The 14555-nt window shown below is 39.3% G+C and overlaps 1 protein-coding gene across 2 annotated transcripts; it reads right to left on the minus strand.

Moving 5' to 3' along the window:
- Positions 1-2829: 2829 nt before the first annotated feature.
- Positions 2830-12940, minus strand: cab39l1 (calcium binding protein 39, like 1). Of its 2 annotated transcripts, none has more exons than XM_081611688.1 (9): positions 12530-12940; positions 9994-10133; positions 9713-9877; positions 9446-9564; positions 8465-8633; positions 8311-8370; positions 8146-8211; positions 7919-8062; positions 2830-6546 (listed from the first exon to the last, which is right to left on the minus strand). In XM_081611688.1, the coding sequence occupies exons 2-9, from the start codon at positions 10108-10110 to the stop codon at positions 6355-6357; spliced, it is 1032 nt and encodes a 343-aa protein (XP_081467814.1). In that variant the 5' UTR covers positions 10111-10133; positions 12530-12940; the 3' UTR covers positions 2830-6354. The 2 variants fall into 2 exon arrangements, with proteins under 2 accessions (XP_081467814.1, XP_081467812.1); XM_081611686.1 differs by having other exon boundaries at positions 9994-10148.
- Between the last annotated feature and the right edge of the window lie 1615 nt (positions 12941-14555).

The raw sequence follows: 14555 nt of genomic DNA on the forward strand, positions 1-14555 counted from the left end.
TCACGGTAAGGTCAGCAGTACGTTCATTGTTGCTTTTTTTTTTTTGCCAGGTTGTTCAGTTTATTAGACCCAGCGGCGTTTCAAAGGGAAATTTCCACAAACCTCTCCAGTTATCCGCATCACGAAGGCCACGAACCAGGGCGGAGTTTAAAATCAATGGGTTTCATTCAAAAAGAAGATATCAACTCAAAATACTTTAATTTAACTCTGGATAGCGGGCCTGTGTTTTTATCGTCTCACCTGAGCTACGTTTTTCGATACTTGGAGTCGTTTAAGGGTTTTTTTTTTGACCAGCTCAATAAGCTGTTTTAAAAGTGGCGCCAGCACGAGGCCTCCGTGAAGCTACAATGAGCATGCGCACCGCCAGCCTCAATTAAAAAAAATGGAGGCTAATTTATACAACCTCTACCAGCTGCTTAAACCGCGTGAACGTAAATGTTAAACCGTTTTCTCCGAGTTCTGGTGCGAAACGTCAAAACTCAGAAAATATTACAATTAAAAAGAGCGAAATGCGTCCAACTAATCAGTCAAACATAGCACGAGAACATTTAGCTACATGTTTTAGTCTTAAAACGCGACAAAGTGGGTTATAAGCGCATTAAAGTAACCAGACTGTTTGGGAGACAGCTTACCTCGATCCTGGCCGGTTTGAATGGAGCCATGTTGTTATCCATCAGTCTTCCTCCGTACCTTGCAACCCCTCTCCCTTTGCCAGAAACAAAAAGTTTTGTCATGCATAAAATTGAGAGAGCATCTTTCTTTAGTTGTTCCTCTCTTTGTGGGGGTGGGGACAGGAGTGCTCTGTCGGGATGCCCCCCCCATAAATCCTTCCCACTCCAAGGTGGTCTGTCTAAACGTGGCTTCAGACACAAGAAGAGGTCCTCTCTGTGAAATCCAACGTTTTACACCGGAGATGCGAAAACGGGATTTCTTTGATCCAATTTCCTCCGCCGTCTAATGCCGAGCTGGTCAAGGAAGCCCATGAGGCTTGTGACCTGTAACCCCTGTTGAAACCCTGCCCCCACGTCCCACACCCACCCGGCCCCACTCAAGAGCACAGTAGTGTCACAGAGCAGAGCCAGGAGAGCTGATAGATGTAGATCCTCTTGGCAAAGCGTGGTGACACTCCCCTTCTCTATGGGAAAAGCGCTGCAGCTTTGCAGGCCTTCTTCTCCTATTCAACTTTAACCTACTTTCCCATGCTGCAGCTATTTTCCTGATTAGACTGTGATTGGTGAACTTTAAGGGTTATAGATGCCTTTTGTCTCACTCTGCCCTGATTTGAAGGAGCCTGAAGGCAGAAAGATTCCTTATGGTCTCACTCTGGGGAGAAGAAAGAAAAAAAAAAAACAGGATGCAGTTTTGCAAAATAGTTATAAGCAGTCTCTTTCAAATTCAAGCCTCTCTGGGAAAAGAAACTGGATGCACATCAAGCATCAAGAATAGGTTAAAGTCCAGGGCCCATATATGTTTCTCATGTCCAAAATTGAGTACTTTACCAGACTCAAATTTCTAGATTAATCATTCCAATTGTAGCCCATTTTTCAAAAGTAAATATAAAAGATCTCTGCCCTAAACATGCAACCTGCAAACATGCAAGTCTGGATGGATGGAAGACAACTTTTAGAGACAGAATAACAAAAATTGTTTCTGGAAAACTCTTTAATCGAGTCCTTTCCAGAATGTGTAGGAATCCAGGAATCCTCAAACGTTAGGTTACATTCTGGGCTTAACCTAAAGACACTGGGGACTTTAGAGAGAAAGGAAGATCATCAGAAACACCCAGACGACTTCCTCTGGATCTCTGCTGCAGATGATTGTAGTTAAGATTCCTTCCATGACGCCTTTGAAGTCTTATTCTGCAGGAGAAAACCTGAGACTCTTTGAACCGTGTGCATTAGTTCTGGTGATAAGCCAGCCTGTCCCACTACAGTATGGGGAGGAGAAAAGGAAAAAGTTGTTGGCGGACAATGCGGACGCTGGTTCTAATGTTAAACATGGTGGGAGAACAGTTCTTTTGGAGCTGTCCCAGCCAGCCCAGACATGTGGAAGCTTGAAAAACTAAAAAAAAAAAAAAATCATGGGAACATTTCGAGTTCAATTGGCTCCGACTAAAACATTTTTATTCATTAAGAAAATCCGTTTCTTCCAAATATAGGAAGATGGGTTATTGTCAAAAAGGACTTTCATATTTAAAACGGGAGCATTAGCTATGAATAAATGTACAGAAAAGTTAAAGGAAATGTTCAGGGTTCGTTAAACCCGGATATCTTGTTCTGGATTGTTTTGCGTCCTTGATGCCCTCTTGGAGCGATTTTGATGAAAAGGTTCGTCAGTGTTCCAGGTTTTCTCTATTTGTGGATAACGGCTTTAGTTCCCTGGAGTCCCGGAGCTTCGTGATGCTCTCTAGATGGAAAGAATGATTTCTAGATTCGCCAGTTTCCAAACAAGCCTGGCTGTGACACTTTGAACTCCAAATTTAAGCAGATACATTTTCTAAAAATCACTTTTTCAGTAGTGAAGCCCACTGTAAAGACGTTAAACTGTAAGAAAACCCAGATGAAGGGCAGCTAAGAAATCATTGTGAAGTTTATCGAGTTATGATGCCAATACTTAATCTGACAAAAAGATGCAGTATTAATCAAAACCTTAATTTTGAGGTACAAAGTTAGTCTCTTCAGCGGTTATACCTTTGTAATCATATTTGTGGTTTCTTTTTGGTACATGGTCAAAGAAATGAGTGAACATTCTTCTCAAATACTGATTCTAGGTTTTTGTTCCGCCGGTTGTGAACATAAGCATAGAAAAATCCACGCAACACAACACAAGTCGCCAAAACACTTTATTTTCATAAATGCGTTCACACTTCAGTTATCCTTTGTGATGTTATGTACACTTAATTTGCTCCCATGGTAAATAAAATATCCAGTGTGGAAAAAGTAAGGGGTGAAAAAGAGAAGGTAGCAAAATAATGAAAAACTAATAAGCACAAGAAAAAGGAAACTAAAAAAAATAAAATAAAATAAAATAAATCAAAGAATGTATAATATTGATCTTTAATAATTCAATTTGATGTATACACGGAATTACCAGAGATGTACAGGACTGTGCAAAAGTCTTGAGCCATGTGTTGGAATTTGGTTTCAAAGACTCACATCCTTTAAAGTGGGTCCAAGGATCGGCTCTCCAGGCTTTCGAAGGTTCTTACAACTTTTCAGTCTTTTGTTTTTGTCTGACCATTTTTAGAAAAAGATCCGTCACTTTTCCTAACCCAATAATCACCTCTGAACTCTTCAAACATAAAAAAAACAAAAAAAAAACGTATTAAGTTCAGGCCAATCTGTCAGATAATTTATCTGATTTTCAGGTAATTGTTTTTTAATATCAATCGAAGTGGGGCGCTCCTGACACAGAAGAGGAACTCAACAGTTACAGGTGTATTCATGAAGAAATAACAAGGGGGCTTACCAGTAAGAGCTCAGTTAGTCATGGCATAGATTAACTTTAACCCACATTAGAATAAAACAAACTCTGATTTTGCCTCATCTGTTGCACTTCCATTCCTGTTTTTGCATGCTTCAGTTCATCAGCAAAATATAAAGAGGAGAGAGACGTTCACACAGTCCTGTGTTATCTCCCTAACAGAGGTAGGGTTCCAGAAACTTGAAATGCTGCGCTTGTACAACTTTAAGCAAGGTGCCCAGCTGTTGCCTACAGCTCCCCCTGGTGAGAATAGCTGTGAACAACACACCCCTTTCTTCTTCAAAGTGCATGTCATGCCTGGACTTAAATCTAAAAAAAAAAAAAAAAACTTAAGGATTTCATATTTACATAATCGGCAGATAAAACAAAGATGTGTTTAAAATATAAGTTAAATCGAAGTCTTTACTTTTGTTAGAAGCCAGTTTTAGTACTCCTAAACACAAGATGTTTAAACTCCTGGGGATGTAAATTTAATCTCACTAAACATTTTGGCTTCCCCCCGTCCCCCCCATGCATGTTAACAGAATTGTGCTTCACGTTGGGGAGTTACAAATTATTCTTTAAAAGAGATTTCTGCATTACTTTCAGAAAATTACAAAACGACATCTCCTGTCATTGTGACTTTGGCTTGTAAGCATGATCAGAGGTCTAGAGTCTTGCGCAACCTTTACTATCAGTTACACGTCTTTTAAATAAGGCACCATTCATCACACGGCGGCACAATGCAATTCATTATGAATTAACATGAGCTACACCAACCAGAGAAATGTCAAAAACTTTCTTTTCCACTGAGAAATTAAAGCGGCACAAAAGTGATTACATACATGTATTGTCTGCTTAAAATGTTCTAGTAAGGTGGTACATGACCATTTTCAAATGATGATTTCTTGACTTTCAGATTTTTAACGGCAAGGAGACAAGGTGTAAGATGAATCGCTCTAGCAGGATATTTAATGCACATCAGCGGCAAAACCAGCACTGGTCCCCCAATGCCGCCCAAAGGCTGAGTCAGGCTACGTTCTTCAAACTGTCCTTCAGCAAACTGTCCTAATTTTACTATGTCGTGACATCTGACCTACCGCAGTATTATCATAACTTCAGAAAAGTCTATTTAAAGTATTCACTATGAGCAGAAATACACTGAGACAGTAATTGGTGGCCCAAATTAGTTGATTTTAGGCTGCACCAGTTTTGTAAAGTCTGTGATCAGTGAACACATCACATATGAGTTCGCTGGATATTGTTACTGAATCAAAAGAATTTAAACACGCCATCAGTAGACGGAAGAAAAGCGGTTCCAGAAAGAACGGTATTTTATAGAGACACGTGTCAGCTGTGACACCACGGAGTTGTATAAACGATTAATTAACAGGAAGGCTCTGTTTAATCTAACTCCATTAGTCATGGACCGGGCTGGAAATGGAATGCAAGTCTTTGGGAATATTGGAGTTAAGGTAAAGTTTTACTGACCGTAGGAATACACACAGAGACCGCAGTTAGCAACGCTAACTGTGGTCATCCAAAGAGTTTCAAACGTCACCTGTAATCATTTTGTCTTTGGTTGGAAATGACATTAAAGTCCTGCTCAACTGCAGAGCTGTGCAACACCAACATCTCACTCCCTCACACAGTGTGACGTCACCTCTGGTTCTAAAATAAATAATTAACGAGTGATCACTGAAAGGCTGCTTAAGGCAATAAATAAATCAATGGCTTAACAATACACTAGATAACAGCAAATATGTATTTTCTTCTGAAGTATAAAGTTGGACACTGATGTTATTCATTTTGAAATAATATTCCAGAAAAGAAATGGCTTCATGAAATAGGTGAGTGGAAACTGGCCACCAGACTCTAATCGATGCATCTCTAAACATATTTAGATAAACAAAAAGTAAAAAAAAAAAAAAATGTTTGTCCAGTTGGGGCTGCATCCAGAAGTGCACCCATTACCATGCAAACAGCTGTTATTAGTTATTAAGCTTTATTAATATAGTACTATGAGTATTCTGCACGTGGAAATGACACGGAGCGCTTTCTGTGAGATCAATTGTCTGGCTGAGAACCCTGCAGCGTTATCTGATTTTTTGTTTCTATTTCAGTCATGTAAGCATTGCCAGACGTAACCTCAGAATAATAAAAAAATAAAAATAAAATGAAAAAAAAAAATCCGCAACAGATTTGATCGATTCCTCGCCGCTTTTGACTTGTGCTCCCAGCATAGACAAATACAGCACTGCTGGATTCACGTCCGACTGCTGCCAGACGCGCAAACGCAACCAAAGACCCTGGCTGCCGACCCTGCCAACAAAGAGAGACACATGCCACTCTGCCACGGCCGCGTTTCAGAAAGATCATTTAACTCCCACACAGAAAATGTACAATAATGCAAATAATAAAGCAAACTGGATCTCTTAGAGGAAGCAGTTACATTAGAAAAATAATATATTTTACCTCTCAGCATTTCAATCTTTATAATATAGACAAGTTAAGGTAATCCGCTTTATGAGAACATCTCTAGAGCCTGTGGAAATGTTGGGAAGTTTTTAGCAACAATCAACGCGAAGGAGTAACAGTTTGAGATCCAACATTGCACAAGCAGAGTAAATGCAATCCACTGACACTAAATTAAGAAGCACTGTGGTTTAAATAACAGTTCTTTTCCCACACGGGTGACGCATGGAATCACCTCCGTATTCACGCTAAACCAGAAAAATGAGAAATCCAATCATCTTTTCCTATGTTTTTCTATTTGAAATTATATTCTTAAAAAGGCTTGTGTTTTTTCACCTTCGACTCACTCAGCCCTCCGGCGGCTCCGGACACCACCCCTACAACGCTACAGCCGGAGAGGAATGCGTCGGAGAGGCTCTAAGACTCCTCGGACACGGTCGGTCTCTTCAGGTCTCGGATCTGCTTGATCAGGTAGTTCTTCTCGTCACAGAACTGCTCGTCTTCGGACCGGTCCGTCTGGAAGTGGCTCAGGAACTCCACCAGCTTGGCCTGGTTCTTCAGCAGGATGTCGAGTACTGGCTGCGTCTTGTTTGGGTTTGCAACAAAAACCTTAAGAAAAAAAAAAAAAACACACAATACATTTTACATATAAATGCACACAGCTTCTATGTGAACCAAAAGGGTAATATTTATTAGCATAAAAACGGGGAATGATTTTGTCCCAACTGGACAATAGGGTGGTAGGAGAATCTTCACTTGACAATAATGTGAATTATCAAGTACAATTCAGCATTTCTACACAATAATTTGACAATAAGACAGCACAACATATTGAATTACTCTCTCAAAGTTTGTAATATTGCAATCGCAAAGATGGTGTGTTCTGCGCACTGCATGATGGTAAAAATGGAGACGTGTCGGGAAAATGCTGGTTAATCGCAGTGCTGCATTGCTGGTTAGCAAACTGCAGCTTCCACTTGAAGCTGCAGTTTGCAACTTTTATAAAACATGTTTTTTTTTTTATACATTTATTAAAACTGTCATCATGGTGTGACAGTTTGTTATGAGGCAGATAATCTGTGAACAGATCGATCTCCTTCACCTCTTCCCTGAGCTACGATGGTCTTCTGAAGAAATGCACCAGTGCCAACCAAAAGCAACCAATCAGAGCCAGGAGGCAGGTCTTAGTGCTGTCAATCAACCTCATGTTCTTGTACTAAGAGACAAAGGAGCTAAAAAAATTTTCATAGATTATCCATCTCATACAATACTGTTACGACATAGGGACTGTTTCAACAATTACGTAAAAAAAAAAAACTTTATTAAAGCTACATGCTGAAGCTTCATGTACCATAATAATTAAATATTTTCCTGATATTAACCTCTTCTTGATACAAAAAAATGCAATGTATATTTTATTTAAAAGCACTGACAAAAATTCTAAGAGGGAAAAAAGCAAGAATGTTAAAAGTTTTCAGGCCATTTCTATGGTAACAATTTAGTCATTTCAGCCAAAAATGCAATGTCTTTCTTCTCTCAACTGCCTGAGTCTCAGAACGCAATGAAAATGTCAGAGTGCGACTCAGACTTTTGCCTGATAGAAAACTCCCATGAGAAAAAAATAAATAAAATATACCACTCATGCAAGATTAAATAGTCCTGTCATGGCAAAATTTAAGACCTAGGATTAATGTATTTAAGACCAACTTACATCGTTTTTCAAAAGAACTTAAGACATTTTAAGGTCTTAACTCCACCTACATGATTTTAAGACTTTTTAAAGAGACTTGGTTCAGATGCCAGAGAAATCACCTGAGTTTTCTCTTGCTGTTTGAAGCATAGACTCATTCTTGACGTTTTACTTTAAAATATAAACATTTAGATTGTGTTTTTAGACCTTTTTTGTGTCCATACAGTGAAACTGTGGCATTTTCAACCTCATCATGCTGTGAGAATCTCGGGACGTATTTGACATGCACACCTTAAAGACGTGGAATGCTTCGAACTGGATGTTGCGGCTGTTGTCTCGCAGGAGGTTCATCATCAGCTTCAAGTTCTCTGCTCGACTGATGTAATTCGTCATGACAGTGAAGTTATGTCTATCCAGCAGGAGTTCCCCGAGGAGCTGGACAAGCAGTGAATAAATCCAGTAAAGCAAAAATGTACGCTCAAATCAAAGTGCGACTCAAACAGAATATGTATGTGAACCTTTAAAGACTGCCGCTTGGTGACGTAGTTGTCAGAATGCAGCAGTTTTTCGTACTCTGTGAACACCTGGTGGAAATTTTAAAAGCTGGTTGAGCACAAAATAGGCAACATTTGACTAATGGAGAAGTTCAGACTAGAAAAAAAACAAAAAAAAAAAACACTCACCCTGTCATAGTTGTTCTCCAGAAAATCCGCACACATCATCTTGTGTCTTGTGAGTAGATCCTAACAAGGACAAAAAACTAAAAATTGTAATGGAGGACCAATTAGTCAGAAATGATTGGGCGTAGTTCGGCAGTTAAAAATAGAAACGGCGTACCTTGAAAGAGGCGAAGGCGTCCGAGGCGATGTCGAAGGTGGAGAGCTCCACGTAATGGAAGAAGCAGAAGAAATCCTCGGAGAAGAGCACCGTCCTGGCCAGCGGCTCGTGACGCAGACACTCTCTCAACATCATGCCGCAGTTCAGAGCCACTTCTGGGCTCTCGTATCTACACAGGTTAACACATGTCAGCGTAGCTGCGAGCGCAGTCACACACAAAACTCAGAGCCCGAGCAATTAGACGAGACCCCGCTGCAGATGAAACAAACAACAAGCGCTCAGGCCCTTGAAACGCTTTTGATCCAACAACAAAATTGTATCTGTGGCTCTTCTTTCACAGCGAGGTTGCTAATTTGGAGCTTACTGGGTAGCTGGCCAAAAAAAAAAACAAACAAAAAAACACACAGGCAACCACGCAGAGAGGAGAGTACATGAGTGGCGAAATAATTTACCGCATCGGCGTTAAATGTCAACGTTTCAAGTCTGCCCTCCCAACAATTACGCTAAAAGGTCTTCTTTGTCAACATGACATTTTAAGAGTTCAGGTTCAAAAACGTGCAAAAAAATAATGATAACAATCCATCACTCAGCTGCCTGGGATGGTGTTTGATCTGCTGAAAGTTGCCTGAGACGACCCCAGTTCAGAGCAGCTAAGACTGAATTTGGTTCTCTACAGCAGAGAGCATGGTGGGGCTTTTTTTTTCTTTCTCAAGAGCTGTAAAACCAGCGCTCTTCTATCTCTCCATCAGCATATGAAACCACATAGGTGAGCGCAGCGAGTTCCTGCTTGTTCTTCTGGGAGCTGTCGAAACTCATACAGTGCGCGGAAGTGCAACCTACCACATGTGTAAGGAGATCAGAAAAAATACAAAATACAAACACATGAAAGGAACCAGTTTGGTTTCTCGTTTTATTATTTATTTTTTAACCTTAATGCATGGATGTTTAAGCACAAATCACGTAAGAGCATCAAGGACTCACCCTTTCAGAAGCATGAAGAGGATTTCTGGGTGTGTGGAGATGTATTCGACGGTGGGTGTGCGGCTGCCAATCTGACGTCTCACGATATTGCTGAACAAATGGACCACATCCTTCTTGCCCTGCAATAAAATGACTCAGCTCAACATGCGGCGTTCGGATATGAACAGGAGCGCAGACTCTGATCGTTTCAGGTCTCTGCAAAGCTAACTTGAAAGAGGTAATAAGTTGGTTCCCACCCCCCCCCTCCAAACCCCCACGCTCCCCTACCTCGAAATCAATCTTCTGCAAGTTTGCGATGAGTGCGATGAGAAGGTTGGTGTTGTATAATTCTTGCGCCAGCTGGGCCACTGCTTCGGTTTGAGGCTCCTTGTCCCCTGTCCCACTCAGCACCTCCTTCAGGGAAGCAAGGTTTTTGGACACTTCTTCCGCAACCTTGAAACAAGGAGGATAATTGGGTCGTGTAATGCAAATTAACAATGTAATTTTTTTTTTTTTTATAAATAAACAGTATAAACAAGCTAAATCAAAACAACAAGAATGTCTCAAACCTTTTCACACTTTTTGCTGTCTGCAGCATCCAGCTTCTCCATGTGTGCAACATTCTCCTTCAAACTCCTGACTATTTCAGCTGGGTTCTTCTGGGACTTCCCGAAAGGAAAAGGCATGACTGAAGACAGGTAATCCAATCCTAAAAAATAAATCACTGCAGGAATAAAACATTGTAATAATTAGGGACGAACGACATAACGGCAATGACACGAGTAAAACCGGGGTAATATTGATAACCAATGTTCATCCTATTGTCGTTTTCGTATGCGTTTCGGGAGGTGGATGAGGTTGGCCATATTTGTTTGGTCATGTGACGTTGATGCAGCGCAGGACTGTGTTGTGTTTAACTGAACGAGGTTGCTGACGTCGCTTTTTTTTTTATTTCAAAGTTGAAACAGTAGGGAAGTACACATTGAATATTGATAACTACAAATGTTCACATCGTTTAAATATGACACACGGTTTCTGCAGTTTTCTTCAACACAAATGTAAGACCTTTTTAAGACCATTATGAATGGAATTTAAGAGCTATACCTCCAAGGAAATGTACAAACTCAGTCCAGCCAACTGCTGATAAATGTGCACTTTCCCATGATGGATACCAAAAAGCTAGCTAGGTAGCAAGGCGATGTTAGCAGTGAGTCACAGAACGCAATGAGGATGTCTGCGTGTGACTCAAACTTTTGCCTGACAGAAAAGTTGAGCAAGAAAAAAAAAATGAAACAGAAAATTTTTAAATTAAATAGTCCTGTCAAGAGAACATATAAGACCTGTGATTAATGTATTTAAGATCAACTAATTTTTAAATGAATTTAAGGCCTTGACTGTTTTCGGATACATGAATTTAAGACTTTTTAAGGGTTCACAAACATCATGTGACGCACATGTTTCTACGTCTATGTTCTTGTAGAATACGGCTGTAGTCTCTCAGCTGCAGCACAACTAAAGTTACAAGCTCAATACCTCATGACCTCTGGAGGCGCTCATACTTTAGTTACATGCAAACACATGGAAACCTGAAATAACCAAGCCACAATGTAAAATAGGGAGACACAAATTTCCTACGTGATCAAATCAATCCAAAAAAGCAAAAACAAATGACAGCTTGACAGATTAGTGCCATGGGGAATGGCTTAAAGAGAAGCAATACAATTTTTAGAACTGCCATAATGAGACAAACATAAAAACAGAGGTACAAAACAACTAAAAATAAACGAGTTGGAACCCCAAGTATGTAATCGAGAATTAGCCAAATATTGGTATTCATCATGAAGATAGGAAGGAAGATGCCAGAATCTAACACATAATTTTATTTAAGTGCATACTTCATTTTGAAGACTTTGTGTTGGATATTGTGCCCGTTTAAACTTATGAAATATGACAGATTATAGCTTCTGTTCTTAACAAAAGTAACTCTACGGAAATTTAATGCAGTTACGGTAGTCTACTACAAAAGATGACAGGATTTTTTTTACGTTATCAGAGCAGGAACAAAAGGATTACCGGGCTGGAAGGAATACAAAAATTGTTAGAACACACTGTCCCTTGGAAGAAAGATCAATTTCAAAGGCAGTGGCAACAAAGGGAAACAGTGGCCACCCCTACAAATTTGCTGGCAAGCCCTTTATGCATAAACATATTTAATGTACATCAAAATTATGAATGCAAGACAAGACAGAACGAGGTTAAACTTGAAATGGTTAATATATTTGTGCTTTTATATTTATTTATACTTGAGTAGTTTTATTTATATGAACTTTGCATATCGACCTCTATATACAACAGCATCATAAAATTTTAATTCTGCCTTGTCTTTTGGGTTTATTGAGCCACCCTAATGTTATTAATTGCTGCCCTTTTGAAAACTTTCAAAAAGGACCTTTGTGCATAGCCAGAAATGGTAAAAATTACAGCTGTTTAAAATAGCAAAGCAGTAAAATGACCCACATCAAACAACTACAACAGGTCACATGGTCAAATAGGAAATCCTACATAACTAAGAGGTTATAAGAAATAAAAATAAGTAACGTGGCGCTAAAATGCAATTGAATAAAGTGTGTGAGTGTGTGTGTGTGTGTGTGTGTGTGTGTGTGTGTGTGTGAGAGAGAAGGGGGGCTTGTGGGCACCTTGTTGCCCCTGGAGCCAGTTGTTTCATAATCCGTCCGTGGCTAAAGTTAGCTCTGAAAAATATCACAACACTGGTAAACTTGTATAACTTTAAACTTTTTTAAAGATAGTTTGCTCCTTTTGTCCCAAATATTATATACGTTAATGTTTTGTGTACAATGGCTATACAGTGATATGCCAGGCGAGTGAAAAACGCTAACTTTCAAAGCAACGTCAAGGAGGATGTTACGGCTAAAATGACGTTAAAATGTCAACGTTACATTCGGTCCATCAGGAAAGTACAGCTAGCTTCTGACCTAGTTAGCAACACCGAAGACCGGCCGAACTAACGACAAAAACACGTTTAAAAGTTATAAAGAAACCTCACAGAAATACAATAAATATAAATTTCAAGCCATCAAAACTCACCAAATGCGGTGTCGCCCTGAAACCGAAAGACACTCGACTGCTAGAGGTTAGTTAGCGAGATAGCAAGTTGCCTCCACTTTCTTTACTGTGTATCGCTACTCTAAACTGTAGGGGACGTTATCTGATAGACCCGTAGCTGAGTGACATTCGCTAACTGACAGTCATAGCGCTGATTTTGTCATCTAAAGCTGCCTTCTGAACTTGAAAGGGGCCGAGTTGAACAACGAGGAGAGCTGCTGGGCTAGCCTGTCTGACAACTTCATTTCCCTGTTCTTTTTCTAGCGAAACAGCCGTCCTCTCTCATCCCGGGGACACTGGGCGGGTATGTTGCGCTCTGCTTGTTCGGTAGAAAGTGACGATCATCAGCGTCAGCCAATCAGCGTGTCCGCGGCACAACTCAATGAGACGCCCTCTTTACTGCGGGGTGCGCCTGTTTTACGGCTCACGCTTTTTTTTTCGTGGAGGACGGAAGCGCAAAGTCATCAATGGAAGCCCTTCTGACGGGCTGCCCTGCGAAGACAATTAAGCGCATCTGATTTGTGTAAAGAAAAAAACCCCTACATGACCTGGGGCTATTTCATACCATTAAACTAAAGGTTTAAAATAAAGATAAAGAAACTATTAAAGAAATTGGAGTCATTGGAGTCAAAAAGTAACCATATTAATTTGTTTAAGGCATTTAGCAAAGATAATTAATACAAATCAAGCAAGCAAAAAATATATACAGTTAAAATAATCTATTTCTTAAACATTAGGCAAGTCAGTAGATAAACTTGAAAAATAAAATCTTAAAATTAAAATGAGTCAAGCAACAAATAAATACATAAATTTGAATTCATTGAAACTAACAGATTAATTACAACTATTTACTAATTTATTACACATGGCAGACAAACACACAATTTAAAGTATTTATTTATTTGCTGCATGTTGTTACATGATGCCTTCATTTATAGACTGTACAAGGAACTTCCTGAAAAAATAATCAAAAACAAACAGAAAAATATCTAACTTAAAATTACTCAAAACTTTTTACATGCCCAAAAATAAAAAAACCAACAGAGGTTTTTTTTTTTTTTTAATACTGCAGCTGAAAATATTGGTTCTTATTCTTGGGCTCTTTGGCGACATCTCATCACATCAATATCTCACGTGCTGTGCAACTTTGCAAACAGTCTTGTAGCTGCATGAATTATTGTTACAATTTATTATTTAGCAGAGAGCTTGACCGACTAAATAAAGCTCCTGCGTCCTAATCCAATCATGAATTGCAAAAAACTTATACACTTTAATCTGCACGTAGTTGCAAATAAAACCTATAGGCGAAATTAAAAGTGCTGTCAAAACTAGACTGAACCAAACAATTCCAGTAATTCAAAGGAAATGTGTTACACAAGGACTCTCACAACCTCTAGTATACATACAGTTTACATAAAATACTTAATAACTCATATTTTAATGTTGACGATTTCACTGGTAGAGTCAATTAAATATATAATCTGATATTATGTTTCATGGATGCACTCCATCTACTATATATTGGAAAGCGCTAACATATAGACGCGATCTGCGTTTTCTTATATAACTAAGAAGGAACGAACACAAGAATCATTTGAGAATCATCCATATGGAAGAAAATATGTCAAGACAGCTACATATACACAGACTTAGTTTAGCATGCATGAACAGATTGTCATTATTTTTGATGCAAAAATAGCACAAAAAACAATAAATGAATAAATAATGAAGCATTTTGAAAAATAAACCTAAACCTAGAAATCCTTTACTTCTCATGAAAAAAAAACATTAACTGCCTATGCAGCAGAAAGAGAGTGCTTGTCAACTAACAAGCTGCTGTGACTGCTTGACTGACAGGAAACGAGTCCTGAGCAGATGTCCTGTCAGCTTAAACAATGGGAAGGATTTGAAAATTCCTCGGAGAAGGAGCCACGACACGTTGGCTGCCGCAAGTGCTACTGGGGTTCAACGAGCAAACGTGCCGGGGAAGTTAGACGAGGGACATTTA

The sequence above is a fragment of the Poecilia reticulata genome, chromosome 10 (assembly GCF_904066995.2).
Source record: "Poecilia reticulata chromosome 10, P_reticulata-male-v2, whole genome shotgun sequence".
Classification (NCBI taxonomy): Eukaryota; Metazoa; Chordata; class Actinopteri; order Cyprinodontiformes; family Poeciliidae; genus Poecilia; species Poecilia reticulata.

Bases quoted from the DNA above. Each gene is read 5' to 3' on its own strand.
- cab39l1 (XM_081611688.1), bottom strand. From the start codon at position 10,110: ATGCCTTTTCCTTTCGGGAAGTCCCAGAAGAACCCAGCTGAAATAGTC. The intron at 8,371-8,464 runs GTACGCCGTTTC...TGTCCTTGTTAG, and splicing joins ACGCCTTCGCCTCTTTCAAG to GATCTACTCACAAGACACAA. The intron at 8,063-8,145 runs GTTCACATACAT...CTGCTTGTCCAG, and splicing joins CCAAGCGGCAGTCTTTAAAG to CTCCTCGGGGAACTCCTGCT.